Genomic DNA, 15,936 nt, shown 5'->3' on the forward strand with positions numbered 1-15,936 from the left:
AACAGTTTCTGTTTGCCCTTCACTCAGATACCTGAAATGTTAACAGTCAACATTTGCTTGATCATTCTTTTCTGATTTATGTGTGCCTTATTTAGATTTGCCAAATATGTCAGTGATCGCCTTTATAATAAAAGAAAATTTTTCTTTTTTCCGGTCTTGGACGCTGAGTTTTGTTGTTGTCTTTTTAGTCTTCTTTAATCTGGAATGTTTCCTCCGTCTGTCTGTGTTCCTCAGGACCGCAGTAGTTTTGAAGAGTAGCTGATGGTTTTGTAGGATGTCTGTCAAGTTTGCTTTGGCGCTTCCTCATGATTAGATTCATGTCGTGCATGTATTGGTGGGAAAATCACAGAAGTATCCTCAGTGCAGGATATCAGAATGCATGTGGCATCTATTTGTCTACTTTATTGATGATGTTCCTTTGATTATTTGCTTAAGGTGGTGTCTCCAGGTTTATTCTAACATCATTCTTCCCTGTGTAAATTAATAAGTATCTCGCAGAGAGGTGAGAGATGATTTGAGACTCTGTGAATATTCTTTTTCTCACTATTCTTTACCTACTAATTTTAGCAGTCATTGCTGATTGTTTTCCAGCTTGAGACAATTACTATTATAATTAAGATCTTGAAAACATTTGAGTGTACTTCTCATCTTTACCTGGCAACTCATATCTAAAATTTGTCTTCAGTGAGATACTGGATTCTAGAATCTCTTATGTATCTATGTTAAGTCTCCCAGTAACCTGGACAGTTGGCATATAGTTTCCCTCTGTGATGGGTATATTTTCCCTAAGGTATGCTGGGAGGGCTGGGGTCATGGGCCCTCGTGTCCACCAGGGTTGCTTGTTCAGTCCCTCCTTGTCTGTCTCATCAGTGGTCACCTGTGAGCAGGAGGCTGCGTGTCAGAGAGAGCAGAGGTAGAGCCTCTGAGGCCTCAGACCTGTGTGTTTCCTTTGAGGGTATTGAATTTCTGTTTCTGTGTTTTTATTTGTCATACTGCTATTTTTGAAATGGGAATTGCATACTACTGACTAGGTATTTTCCATTTTAATAATAGTAATAAATAATTATAATAATATTATATGATAATATATAATATAATAGTAACAATAACATTTATATAAATAATAATACCCATTTAGGTTATTCTTTCCTGTCACGCTTTATGACAAATGAGATTGCTTTAAAAATATACCCCATTTTCAGCATTTGTAAAGATAGTAAGTATTTTCTCAGGAGTTCTTTTTACTTCCATACCAGCATAACGCTTTGTTCTAGTGAAAGAAAATTTATCTAGTGTGGGGTTAACGACTTCTGGTTAAAAGGAAAAAGAGTTATCGGGGCCCTCCTCTTTTCCTTGTATAAGTGGAAAGACATCTGGAAAGTGTTTACTGGCCACAGACACTGGAGAGATACTGATTACATGTTAATTAAACACCTATGGAAGAATAACTAAAGTAATCGAGACGTAATTCTTGAATAAATAGTTTAGTTTGAGGTTTAAGTTTTTCGTGTTTATCTCCATTGTGCCAATCACTGTGGATATGAAAGACGAGATTTTGAGAAGTAAGTAATCGTAAGTTTGGGGCAGAAACCCTTTATGAATTAAAGGTGTATATGCATGGTGGGTGTCCTTTTGGAAATCAGGTATACTGGTTTTGAATCAGTACCGTTTTCTTTTTTCAAGAAGCAGTGAGTGGGATGTGCTGATAAAGCCTTTGCTCAGAGGCACAGATCTCAAGAGTTCTTAAAGCCTTTTCCAACTGTAATAAGTGAAACTAATTTTTGATGTTTAACATTTGTAAGCCTGTGAAACCAACAGGGCAGTATCAGTATTGGGAAGAGTGAAGCCAAAAGTAGAAGCCATGTCTGAGAATGGGCCTTGAAAACGGTTCCTCAGAACAGAACAAAACAAAATAAACTGGTATGTCAAAATAAAGCCGTCAGTGCACTAGCATGACACAGCAAGCACGTGTTTTTCCAGAATCACATACCCTTAGGTTAATGATGACATTAAAGATGGGTGTAATCTGGCGTGGGGGATGGCTTAAGTTCACATGTTGGAAACCGAGATTGTGCTGTCAAATTTGGCTTTGCCATGTAGTAATGTGGTTGCTTTGGGAAAGTCCATCCTATCGATTAAATCCTTCTTTGTTGTTAACAATCTTGGAGGAGAGATAAAAGTGGAAAAATACACTTGGGTTTGTGTCATACCGATGAAAATGTTCTAATTTGAAAAAAAAAAGCTCTTAAAAAATGACTATATATGTATGTATACATACACATGCACATTCACACACACGTTTGAGCACATTTATAGCTTCTTAACCTCAGGCCTGAACTGGAAGAACATTCCATTTATTGATAGTGATCCTCAAAAATGCCATCCTTTGGTTCTTATCTTTTCTGACACACTTTGTTACAGTCCAGATCATACCAATTTGTAGACACAAGTATTTAAAATGAAGTGCTAAGCCTAGATTTAATAAAGTAAGCGGCATTTCAGTTGAATCTCACATTTTGAAAACAGACTTTGTCTCTAGGCATCTTCATGTTAGGCTGCTGTACATAAAAACCAACTTGGTTTGGCAGCAGACAGTGAATTTCTACCATTGAATGAGTCACACCTACATTAACTAGAAAATATATTGCTTTCAATTATAGCTGTGCCATGTTAGGGCAAAAATGAGTGGGGAGGAGAGGCTGCCAGTGAATTTTGTTTGAGCTTTGTATATAGCTCATGCCCCTGAAGGTTACCTTTTCTGTAAGTGATTCAAATAGGATGATCTTTGACAGCACCAGCTAAACTTAATTCCTTGAAAACATCAGTACATACTTTATGTTGTAATGTTACAACTATTTTATGTAACTTATAGTAATTAAAAAAAATAATTTGCAAGGTATTAATATTCATATCTGAAATATTTTGGTTATAATCTGCTGTCTTTGCTAAGGTCAATAACCTTCAGTTGGAGTAATGATATAAAATGTTTCATATCTTAAAGCTTTTTGCACCAACTTATAACTTCAGCCTTTTGTACTATTAAACACAGTATTTATTTAGAATCTAACCAAGGTGTCACAAGTACAAATGATAAAAAACAGTGTCTCACTTTGATAGTGTTCTTCTTATAGGTAATGATAAATATTTCACTGGCAGTATGAATTAAACTGAAGATCTAATTTTAGCTTTATTAAATTTCTTAAATAGGCTACTTAGATTTTTGGATTCCAAAACATAGGTGAAGTTAATAGTGTTGAAATAGTAATAGTTTGTTAATATTTAAATAGGGCAAGGTAGGAATGGTCTTTTTAAAAAACCAATGTTTGAATTGATTGAGTTGTATTCTTTCCTAGCTAAATACATTAAATACTCTCTAAATTTGGGGCAGATTAGTAATTTGTTGGTGAAGTTCTATTTTTAGAGCCATTTCCTAGAAAAATCTTAAGGCGTTCTTGTTGGAGAGGGGTATATATACACATTTGAGGCATTAGTTTTTGTATTTTATGTTAATGTGTAGGAAGAACTATTTCTCAGAAATATTTCCTATGCTACAGCACCTGTTCTGGCACTCAGAATTTTTCCATTACAATTCATTGTTGGGCTGTAGTTTCCTTGAGAGGATTCTGGCTGTAATTCACCCTTTGATTTTGATTATTAATTTCATGTCGATGTACACACTGCATTGTCTTGATGGAATAAGAGCTTCAGTTCACCCGCCTCCCCCCAACATAACCTCCCCTAATAGAACAGTTTTGACAGATGTAGCTATCAAAGTACCTGGAGCATTTGCATATCCAGAGTTCAGAACTGACACATTTGTTTCAATTTTTGAGATAGAGATGCTGCCAAACCTGGTTAAGTTTGAAGTTGCTTCTCATCAGTGCTGTTTCCAGAGCTCTGATATTTTAGGAAAGTTGTTTGCTTGCATCACATTAAAAAAAAAAAAAAAAAAGAGCTGAGTTGATGGATATTATAGTGAAGAAGGTCTTGTGGTTCTAAACTCTTGATTCTCTAATCCAGAGGGCAAAATTATTTTCTTCCTGTTTTTGTGACTACTTTTAGAACTCTCTTAACAACCATGATTCCAGAGGTAAGGCTATTGTTCAGATATGAAGCTGAACATATATTCCAATTAGCTGTTACCAGAATTGATCACTAGAACCTGTGACTCTAAGAAGGCCAGCAGGTGCTTTCTGTTTTCTTAATTATTACGATTTCTAGCCACTGAAGATAGGGTAAACAAAGCACAAATACATTAAGTGGTACCTGTTGGTACACAGTAAGAATTTAAAATTGAATATCTCCATTTAACATCTTGATTTTACAGAAAGGAGATTTCCTGTGTTGTGAATTCCAGGGGTGTGTATGAAGAATACATTGTTTCAGAGTCATCTAATGCCTGCCAACTGTCTGGCAAAATTTATTTTATGTCCCTCTTTGAAATTTTACTCCCCTACCTCCCACCCCTTACTTTTACTTTCTTTTGGTCTTTCCATTAGACAGGAGAGTGTAGGACCATTTTCTTTGCAGTATATTTCACTGATTAGCTCTGGGAGGGAATCTGGGACACTGGGGCAAAGAAGTCCTCACTGAACAGGCTCTTGCTGGTCGGCGGTGATCAGCCACCTGGGGAGGCTGCCTGCCATGGAGGGAGGGGTGTGTGCCTCCGTTAAGGATCATGTAGAAATGACTCACTTTCATTAACTTTGGTCATTTCTCAGTGGTTTTTTAATTTAAACGTTCCTCTTTGTGTCATTTTGTAGTCTGTGCATAGTCCGGGGGGCTTTTCAATGGTGATTTTAATTCTTTGAAGCCTTGTTCTCCTTAGTTCTTAAAAGTAATTCAGTTATTTCATATAGATGAACAGGTAGCACAATGTATGGAAAATAAGCTCTGCCTGTCCAGGTGAGGGAAGGCCTAGTTGAATTCCTTTACGTGAAGCCGAAAGATACGTTCTTTGCTATAAAAAATGGTGTACATCCTTGAAGTTGGAGCATTTTAATATGAGAAAAATAAAAATGGTACTGAGTGATGGGGTTTCCTCTCAGGCTTTTAGGTGTGCTTTTTAGATCTCATTGCACTGAGGACGTTTTCTTTCAACCTTTGGGGAATGATTGGGTGATCACCTAGAGTGGTGTTCCTTATGCTCTCTTTTAATTATGTTTATGGTGCTTTTAACAAACCTTAAAAAAAGATTTCAGATGTTACAAGTCTAATTAAAGAGACAGACAAAGCACAGTTTATACTGTAGATTTTTTCTGCAGTTCAATTAATCAGCATGTTTTCTCTTTTAATTAAAACCATTTTAGTAAATTAAAGCCCACAGCAAAACACATATATAATTTGTTTGTAATTAGCTCTTAATTGGTGGTAGTTGAAGCTTAGCACCCTTGGTTTCTTTCTTCATGATTGCCATTTTATTAGCAGCCAGTCATTAATTAATCTTTTTCTAATTAGCTTATAAAACTGTTGATGGCACATTATTGTAAATGTGATTTTAAGTTCAAAGCTTGTTAATAAGCTTTCTTACTTAGAAGAACAGAGATAAAGAAATTGCTGAAAACAGTACTACAGTTCTTTAAAAAAAAGAAAAACTGTCTTTCTGATGGGGACTGTGTAAAGCATCTAACAGCTTATGGTTAATTTTTTTCCCTTATGAATGGAATAAGTTGCTTGATTATAAATGTCTCTATCCAGGAGTAATTTCAACAGTATAACGTCTTTTCTCCCCCCTTTGGACTACTGTAATCTACATATAATTTGAAGCCTTAATAGTCATCATTAAACCAGGTGTTACATAAACTATTTCACTATGAAATCAGAGTTGAGGAAAGGTGAATCATACATATTTATACATGTAAATATACAATATATGTAATATGTCTATACAAATATATCTTCTATTTTAAAAACAGGGTTTGTTGGGTTATGCCTTGAAGTAAAAACCATTTGGCTTTAACTGATTTGTAGTTAAATAGGTGTTAAATAACAGGTGTTTGTGCAGTTGTGCACACAACATAGATATATGTAGTACACAAACATGGAAACCTGTGCATGCACGTTTTAAGGTGACAGTGAAATTAGGCTGTTCTTTCTAACAGAGGGAAGAAGACTTGATTTAAAGTCAGTATTTAAATGACTGGATATGCCGTAGTTTATTTGCTGTCCTCAGAGCTTCGGCATCTCAGGTATGTCCGTGGAAATGTACCAGTCCCACTGAAGACATCCTGAATTCACTGCAGCACCTGCCATGTTAACCTGTGGTTTGAATAAAACACATTAGCCACGTCATATTGTTTATTGAAATATATTACCGATTTCATAAAACTTAACTTCATGGTATTCTGAGCTGTTCATCAGTAATTTTGCAAAGTTTTGAAAGTTATTAAAAAGAAAAAAATAAAGCATCATTGGTCCTTGGAAGTGCTTTTTCTTCTTTGCTGTTTGAACTTTGCATGTTATTTCAACTTTGGCTATTTCTCCGCTTGTTTTTAAGAAGGCATTTTATGATGCCATGCAAGAGACACTAGAAAGGGATAGCTGACAAGGAAAAAATTAAAAATTGGATAAAAAGTAAATGAATAATGTCATATTACCAAAAAGATGAGAGGCTAATTTGTGCCGACTTTTTGCTAATTTTGTTCAAGCCTCAAAATGAGGAGCTGTCAGCGTTCTGTGTAGCACTGATGACAGTGCCAATGATCCATGAAATAAGCTGCCGCTGGCTTTGTTCTGATAAGAATGAACAAATCTGCACAATGTTCGGCTCCCAGAATCTCATTTTCATACTTGCATGCAGGCGAAAAGAAATAAGCTGTTTGCAGGCTTGATTAATCAGACATTGGAGGGGTTTTTGTCTCTTTGATCTCTTTCGTCTCCAAGGTAACTTGCTTGACATTAATGTTGAGCTTGAGTAAAGACAATCAGGAATTGTCGACCAAACTGATATAAAAATTAAAGACCTTAACACTTTAAGTACTCCAGTAATGGTTCCGCTTTACTTCAGAAAACATCTGTTTTCATTTAATTAAAGAACAAAAGAGAATGGCATAAATATTTTTCATAGAGACCTATTATTCCAAAGTTAAAGTATGATAATTGGTATTTTTAAATAAGTGCCTTGAAAGTGTGCAAAAGGGAGGGAAACTTCATAAATCTGTTACAAGCTAGTAATTTGAAGATGAGTAAAATATTTTATGAAATGAATAAGAAGTTTACAGTGATGCTAGATGAAGCTGTTTGAATCACATTCTTTAAATGATTATCAGCAAACTTTAGCAGGGCAAGGTTTAGCGAGAAAAACTAACTTTATTTTGCAAGTTTGTCTTTTAAAAATCTTGACTATGTTACACGATGTGCCATTATATCTGTTTTACAACCCAATATGATTTACACATGCTCAACCTGTAAAATTGAAAGGAATTAAAAAAGTGTCGCCGTGCATTTGCTTGAGGTTATGCAGACGCTTTTACAAATCTTCCAAGTGGCTGTAGAGATGAACGCCTCAAGGGTCCAGCCGGGGCCCTGCTTTCCCAACCAGCTAAAGCCCTTATCTGAAATCCAAGCAAAGTACCATTAATCTTTCTGAAAGACCTTTTATGGCTTTTAATATATCCCAAATTAGAACATTTTACACCCTTGGTTCCTGAAATATGGTGATAAAAAGCCTTTAGAGCTTAATTTTCCTTACCGCTTGCTCTGACCAATTTGCAGTTCTTTGTGATAATGTTTAGACACCTTAATTAAAATGCAGCAAAATATTGGATGTTCTATATGGAAAATGCTGATACTTTGACGACACACAGAAGAAATTCTGTATATATTTTTATTCTTGAAAAAAATTTCTTCCCACATGGTGTTGCTCTAGTTATCTGATGACCCGAAGCCGTTTTTTAATATAAAAACCATTGACCAGGCTTTTGTGATGTTTACATTGGGCCCGAAGATGCTTTTTTTCTTTTTAGAGAAGCGAAAGGGGGATTCTTGGGGACCTATTCTGTTTGTTTGTAATATTGAAACATAGCGTGGTATTCTTTTTCTTCTGGAGCTTGGCTTAGTCTTCTTGCCTGGGAAAACATGTTTCTTCTCAACTGTCTTTTCTATAGAAGATCTTATGATCCTTTCAGATTTCCAAATATTTCCGTTCTTTTTCTTTTCTCCTTGGGAGTAAGTAAAACACATTCATCTTAAGCATGCAAAGGCCCCAGCCTTGATAGGACTTTTCATCATCCTTACAAGCTAAAAGATCCTTTCAGTTAAATACATAGACCAGGCTTGTTTAATGTTTATTAGTTAAAGAACATTTCATTGAACCTAACCCCAGGCAAAATACAGTTAGAAAACAGACTTTCCTACAAACAAGTCTGTTGGAAAGTATTGCTTACGTACCTATCGCTTACGCTGTTCAGTCTGCAAATCGATGGAGCCCTCCCATGTAAATACATGTTTCTTACGCTGTCATGAAGTATTTGTAAGAAGTTTATTCCGTGTCTTACGTGGTGCGTGTGCTCTCAGTCTTATCTGCGATGCTGATTGTGCTGGGTTTGGCCTTCATGTTGCTAGAAATTCTCCCTTCTAAGAGTTTGTGACTATGCTGAAAGGAGTTCCACGTGAATCAAATGACCACAGTCAGGGTCCAGACATACTGAGATGGTCTTTGGTTTGTCTACTCCGAATCCAGAAAACCCATGTTGGGAAATTTCAGTAAGTTAAAAATATAAGCTGCACCATAATTTACAACAGTTTCAAGAAATAATTTTGTCTCACTGTTAATGGTACATAGCAGCTGTATACTTCAGGTCATTTTTGTTTCATACTCAAAAGTATAGGCTCACTTTAAATAGAAGATAAACTAGCTGAGGTGGGGTGATCTCAGCAAAGCTATTGTATATGAGATTTGTATTTGCTGTCTAATAAATAGGAATATAATTAGACAAATACGGAATTCCGTGTTTTACCTTTTGGAGGTGGGAGACAGAGAAGGAGGCTATCCTGCGCGAATGTGGGGAGACCCGGCGTACCTCTTAAACTGAAGGCGAGCTGTGTGTCCTGATAGTAGGCAGCTCCTTAGGTGCGCTTCCTACTCCCCTCGCGTCCCCCAGCACCCCTTCGCCAGGTGGAATTGTACTCTGACCAGAGGGCTGTGAGCAGAGATGCTGTGTGCGCTTCTGGACTAAAGCACCGAAGAGCCAGTATGAGCCCCTCCAGCCAGCTCTTCTCTGCCACTGAGACTTGAAAGCCGTGTGTTGAGATGCTGGCAGCACCAGATGGAGAGCCTGGCCAGTCCACAGCTGACGTGAAGTGAAACAGAAATAAAAGTTCAACCAGTGAGATTTGGAGATTTGTCGGATACTGCAGTTTTGACTAGCCTAACCCAACAGGCACTAACTTGATTTTTTTTACATTTATGACAAACGGATGGCTTTTAGTCGATAGGAAATCCATCTTCATGATGAATGATGCCACAGCATTCTTCTGAGCTTTGTTTTCTCCTTCGATGAGGAAGCTACAGCCCTTTGATTCTTAGCCTTTTCTTAGTTGACTTAAATAAACTGTTCCGTGGTGAAGAACTGAAAGTGAAAAGAGAGCCAAGAGAACAGGGCAGGGATTGAAGCCATCAGATGTAACTGACAGCCCCTTCTCCCTAGCTCCCTCCACCCCAGCCCTCTTGTTCAAAGCCGTGTCTGCAGCACCCGCAGCAGTGCCTGGCAAAATAATGCATTGGTGCCCTCATGATATTGGTTGCACGAATGTCCTCCTTGTGAGAAAAGATGGTGACGACGGTGGTGGTGCTAGTGTTGGCTGAGGTATCAGGAAGACTCTGACTTGGTCTCTTGTCCCAGGTGGGCTCCCAGCCACAAGTCCTCCTTCCTTCAGTGGCTTTCCTTTGGGTTTCGACCACCTCAGCATACTGGCTTGACTGTCACATTGTTTCCATCTGCTTACCTTCTTTATGTGTATTCTTTCCTGGACTGAAAAATCAGATCTGTTTTTGTTCTCGTTTGTAAACCCTGGACAGTGCTTGATGACTGCTTATTTCTTTTATCCTAAAAAGAAGCTGTCCTCCAAGGTGAGCTGAAAGGAGTGGCAGGCAAGCCAAACTTCACTAGGTCAGCTTCTCTCCTTACACGTGAGCCCCTAACTGCCGGCCGTGCCTCACTGTCGGCAAGCAGGTCCCCAAACGGGCTGTGATACTGTGGCCGGAGAGTGGCTTCTGGGCCCTTTCCTCTCGTACACAAGTCTGCCGGCTGCTGAAACGCAGTAGGCTGCGGTCAGAGAGAGAAAAGGAAAGAAACACCAGGAAGACGTTTTTGTAGCCTTTGTTGTTTTAACAGATACTTTTGAGCCTTCCATGTAGGCGGGCATTTTTAAAATTGGAGCCCACTAAAAACAGAAGAGCCCCATGCCTGTCCTGGAGACACTCACTGAGGAACAGCTCTGCGGCCAGAGGGCCATGGAGAGTCCACTGTTGGAACTGTAGGCTGTGGCGTAGAAGCTGAAGGGCTGGAGAAATACAAAAACGAAGATGGTGTTGGGTTGAGTTAGAGGAGTTTTGGGGGGCGGGGCCGTGAGGACGCTTTGTTCTGCTGGGACCTTTAGGACTGGGGCAGATGAGTGGAAGGAGGGTGCTGGCAGGGAACGCTGTGGTCCTGGGGCCCCGCCTTTTTGCCTCCTGGCACCCCTTATATTCTTTTTTCTGTCAGTGAGTGCAAAGCGATTGCCCATCACACAAAGTGTGTTTATCAAGTAGTAATTAGCTTTCCCGTGTTTTATTAATCACATCTATGACTGCCAATCCGAGCTTCTGATCAGTGTGAGATAAAGGATGCGCCCATACCGAGTTGCTATAATTCTAGCCCAAAGCAAAGACACTGGATGTCTCTGTCAGCCTGCGCCGCCTTATCAGGGTAAATTCCTGTCTGTCCTACTGAAATGCTGAAAGCTCTTCAAGATCTTCATCCACAGGCCTGGTGGGCCCTCGAGGGGCCTTGGTGTGGGAAGGAGCTCCATCCGGGAGACTTGCATAGCTAGGGTAAAGGGCTGGCTGAGGGAGCAGAGGAGAAAAGGGACTGCATTTTTGCATTTGTGGTGGTACTTTGGCGGTTTTAGAGGCCCAAGCATTAAGAATTTCCATTCTTAGCACGTGTAAAGTAAGGTTGACCTGGCTTTCTTACCCACAAATTCTCGAGTATCTGTATCATTGTAATTCTTGTATCAGCTAGAATATTTATTTTCACTTTTTCTCGTTTGTAATTCTTAGCTTGGTGTAAAAATTGCCAAAGCTATTGCCTGCCACAACTTCGTGAAAGCCAAAAAGGAGGCTGAAAATTCACAGGTTGCACGAAAAAAGAAGAAACTTGCCTGGGGGTGAGTTTTAAGAATATTTTTAAAATTAGTGATTCTACCAACTTCATAGCAATTACAGAAATCCTGTGATACATTTTGTGAATCCAGTTTGTGCATAATGTTATTCATTTTATTCTTTGGATCTTTGCTGCATGTTTATCAGATTATAAATATAGAGGCATGTCTTCATCCTATTTGATATTTATTTTGTAATTGATGGAGTGTGCGAAAACTTTTTTAAGTTTATTTTACTTTGGCACTTAGTAAACATGTTACTTCAGTAAAGTATTTAGAAATGAATTGAGATTTTCATGTTTTTCATTTTAGATTTGAAGCAAAGAAGAGGTGGGAAACCAAAAGCAACATGGGATATATGTGACTTGCCAGAGTTCTTCAAGACCTTTGAGGCTTCACTCGAGTCTTCAGTTGCTCAATTTACTAAAAAAGATTTTGTCAGAAAATTGATGGAAGTAGAAAAAATAAGCATAAAATTTGGGAGTTGATTATCAAATCGTTTTTCAGTCTTTTTCTAAAGAGTCCATCCCACTGAAGTGAGTGAAGTGGACCATCCCGTTATTTGTGCAAGTAATCTAAGCATATATACAGGGGGAAAGAAAAGGATAGGATTTATTTATTTATTTATGTGGACCTCCAGTATAGAATCAGTTTTACTTTTCCTCCATTTGCTGGAGCATAGCCAGTGAGCTCCTTGTACTTCCTTATCTGCACGCAGTGTAACTGCACTCACTCTGGAGCTGTTTTTAAGATGGGCATTTGTTTATAATGGATTAGTCATAAGTGCAAGAAAGATCCTGTGTTTACAAATGCCTTTATCTTAATGTTACAAAAGTAATTATCGGTTCTTTATTGTAGGCAGTAGAGTTGATATTTCATAGTAACATAATACAGGTAATTGATTAATCTTTGTGTACCTTCAGGTTAAATAACACCATTTTAAAAAAGGACAGAATCTAACAGTATTTGGAGAATGATTTAAATTCAGGTTCTCTGCCTGGAAATGTCTTCCTAAATATCTCTCTCAGCCGTGTCACTCTTTAAATTATGAGATGGTTCTTGGAGAAATTGATATAATGGTTCTAGACAGTGATAACTCCAGACATTGAGACCTTGAACCTTCACTCCTCTCCCCCATTGCTCCGGGAACCACTGAATGCTTGCATACGGATAAAGAAGACTGGCGCCCTGCTAAGTGACTTTCACTGCAGGTGTGTTTCAGAGTCCCAACTAGAAAGGGCTTTGAGAAATTGTCTCAAGTTGGTGGACAAGCCCACAGCTGGATGCTGTGATTTTTTTTTTTTGGCAGGCCTGGGTTATTTTGGCAGCTCCCTCTTGGTGCTCAGTCGAGGTAAAGAACTGCTTATTGTGGTTTCCATCTTGTCCCTTCCTGCTACTTCATCAGAAGTTTTCTAACCATCCGATACAAACTTTCTCTCTGTTTAGTATAAATTCAGGAACATAGAAGATGAATCATGGTGATGGTCTTATTTTGTTAATTTTAGACTTACAAATAGTAACCAAATTTTAGTAATTTATGGTGACATATTTAATGTTTTTTTCCTGTTCTGGAAAAAGTGAGCAACTTATTGCTATTTGAAAGAACAAAAATCATATCTTGCTTCCGTTTAGATGGTGAAAACTAGTATAGCAGAGAAAGTGAGATTTTAGGAAATTGTGTCCCTACTTATGGACTTCATTGTGAAAAGATATTCAGACCAAACATTGGAAAATCTTATATTTTAAGACAATATTCCCTGTTGAGTTTTATAGATATAATCATACAGCCTTTACCTGTAACATCTTACTTTAGGCTCTTGGTAGGTGAATGCAAACTTAGAATATAGGAGATTTTCCTCTCAAAAAAAGACTCATCATGGGGGAAATATTCATTGGTTTTGTCTGAAACATGAAAAACCATTCTCTTTGAAAAGCAAGCAGGTAGTGTAACATTCTCACGTACGGGGCTCCAAGACAGTCGTCCCCCTGCATTGTCTGCTCGCCTTTTCCCACTGACCTACTTCCTTAGCACGTTTCCTGACCCCCTCTGGGCATAGTTCCCCTCTCTTCTCATGGTGAGGCCTGGCCAGAGTGGTCACCTTTAGGGTCTGGTTTGGGAGCCCCTGACCCAAAGTCCAGCTGTCTAAACCCTTCTTCCACCTGCCCTGGGGCCAGCAGTTGCTCATTCCTTCCACTCAGGAGTCCCACGGATGAGGACATTGTCCCTGAGTGGATGGGATTATGGTGGAATCAGGTCTCAGGGGATTCACTGGATAAGAGGAGCCATGTTGCAGAAGTCCCTTTCCCTTCGAGTCCTGGCTTGTGAAAGGGTCCAAGATCTCTTTGAGTCCTGGCTTGTAAAAGAGTCCAAGCTCATCCAGCAGAAGAGGAGTGGGAGGGGAAGAGGATTTGAAGAAGAGGAAGGCACTGGTTTTCTTGGGTTAGCCCTGCTGGCATATCATTTGGGACCACTTTATTTTTAATCTGCTTTAATTTGAATTTTCCTCATTAAAGCATTAAAATGGGGACATTATTCTTAGAAAACCCAGATTGCCCCAGAAGTATAGTCATTTGTCCTCTCCGTTTGGTGACAGTGAAATAAGGATTCTCTTTGGATCAGTAATAATTTCAGTTCCTGAAGCTTTAACATGTGCATTTACTACCATCAGAATGCCTGAATTAGATTAGTAATGTAAATGTCAGTTATTGTTAACTGAGATTAATATGTTTCAGGCCATGGGTATGCCATTAATGTAACTATGATTTACTGTTTGAGTACTTCAGGCTAAAACACCTTACTAAAGAACAATAATTTTGGGCTTTGCAGCCCTGGTTCTGAGAAGTAAAGTTGATAGTGCATTCCTCTTTGGAAGCCCTCAGGATGTTTCTGATTTTCCGCAGAACATTCTCATTTCTTTCACCAAAAGGAGAGTTTGAATATATAATCTCAGGTTTGCTATAATTAGTTCTGATGACAGACCTAAATACCTTGGCCCAAACTGTAAATCAGTAGTTAAACAGGTTTCTGCAACTGATCATAAATCTCAAACTCCGTATTTTAAATGTGCTAATTTTTTTTAGAGAGACAGCTAAGGAAGGAGCAGGCCAAGGACAGGAATAAAATGTTACTTGAACTTTAGTTAACAGCTTAAAACTTCATCTTTAAAACGTACCGAGTTCCCTGATGCCTTTTGTCTAAAATGTTATCTTGTAAATATTGTAATAACTTAGCTTATTCTTCACTCTGATAAGACAAGTTTGAACTTCGTTCTTTTTTATATAATTTTATTTATTTATTTGGCAAGCAGGAGCTGCCCCGGCTGCTGTACTCGGGCTTCTCGTTGCGGTGGCTTCTCTTGTTGCAGAGCAGGGGCTCTGGAGCACAGGCTCGGTAGTTGTGACTCACGGGCTTAGGTGCTCCGAGGCACGTGGGATCTTCCTAGCCCAGGATCGGACCTGCGTCTGTTGCATTGGCAGACGGATTCTTTACCACTGAGCCACCAGGGGAGCCCCTGAACTTAAGATGAATATTAATTTTCAGATGCTCAAATTTTCATTTGTTGGGTAAATATGTCACATTTTTAGAAAGGTATGTCCTGCTAAACTATAAAAAACTATCGGGTTGATCCTTAAAAAAATTGCTGACAGTTGGCATCTTACTTCAGAGATCAGCTTTGAGGAAACAAGGTAATAACCTTAACATCAGGCCCCATTTTGGAAAATTAGTGAAACCTGGTTAACTTCAGGACCAACTGAAATAATTCAAGTTTTTCCATGTTGGCAGAAGTTGCTTTATTTTTAGTATCTGGCAGAGCAGCAAATGCTCTGCATGTCAATTTAATGTTTTTTGAAGCCAACTGTTTATTCATTGGCTTAAAATTTACACTCTACTAAAGTCTTTGCCTTGACTTCCATGAAACAAATAGTAATATTTGGACAAAATATGTGCACGAAAATCTTTTTCCAAGACCAAGTGTAGATTAGTATTTGTGGCATCAGTGCCTTCTATCATGGTAATAGATCAAAAAAAAAAAAAAAACTTTGAAAAGGCTAAGTCAAAACCAGGACAGTGCAGTTCAAGGAATTAATTTTTATTATGAAATAATCAGAGCATCTTTCTAGATTTTCAGGTTTTTAAACTGCTAAGAAATGGAATCTCTATAGAGTAAATTTCAGTGAACTGTCAAAAGATTATTTTATTGATCTACGTATTTATTCTTGACCTTGATAACATTCTGAGACAGTGAGACCTGTTTTTCCATTTTTGAGGGTGGGGTGCTCTGTAGATTTTGGTAAAATGAGTGGAGCTGCATTCTTTAGTCTTTATTATTTTATCCTCCCTCCATATTACTCACTGTAAAAGACACATGCGTGCATTCACACACTCATTCAGTGTTGTAGCTGTAATCAGCACAAAGACTGACTGGGGAAAGGATTCCCAACTCCAGTTAAGAACATGGAAGTGTGTAGCAGATCAAGATGCTGTGGAGAAACTCAGGAGTCAAACCATCTGTGCCCTTGGGTCTCAGTGAAGTATATAGTTTCTTCATCTCCTCTGATCGGTGAGCGTTCTAG

The 15,936-nt window shown here is 38.5% G+C and overlaps 1 protein-coding gene across 2 annotated transcripts in view; it reads left to right on the forward strand.

The window, feature by feature from the left end:
- Positions 1-15,400, forward strand: part of FAM204A (family with sequence similarity 204 member A) — a 32,495-nt gene extending 17,095 nt beyond the window's left edge. Inside the window, exons 7-8 of one of the 2 annotated variants that reach the window (XM_027528426.1) lie at positions 11,261-11,367; positions 11,674-15,400. In XM_027528426.1, coding sequence (XP_027384227.1) covers positions 11,261-11,367; positions 11,674-11,725 — 159 coding nt within the window. In that variant the 3' untranslated portion in view covers positions 11,726-15,400. The remainder of the gene's footprint in view (positions 1-11,260; positions 11,368-11,673) is intronic. The other variant, XM_027528427.1, reaches the window with a different exon arrangement.
- Positions 15,401-15,936: the final 536 nt, after the last annotated feature.

The sequence above is a fragment of the Bos indicus x Bos taurus genome, chromosome 26 (genome assembly GCF_003369695.1).
Source record: "Bos indicus x Bos taurus breed Angus x Brahman F1 hybrid chromosome 26, Bos_hybrid_MaternalHap_v2.0, whole genome shotgun sequence".
Taxonomy (NCBI): domain Eukaryota; kingdom Metazoa; phylum Chordata; class Mammalia; order Artiodactyla; family Bovidae; genus Bos; species Bos indicus x Bos taurus.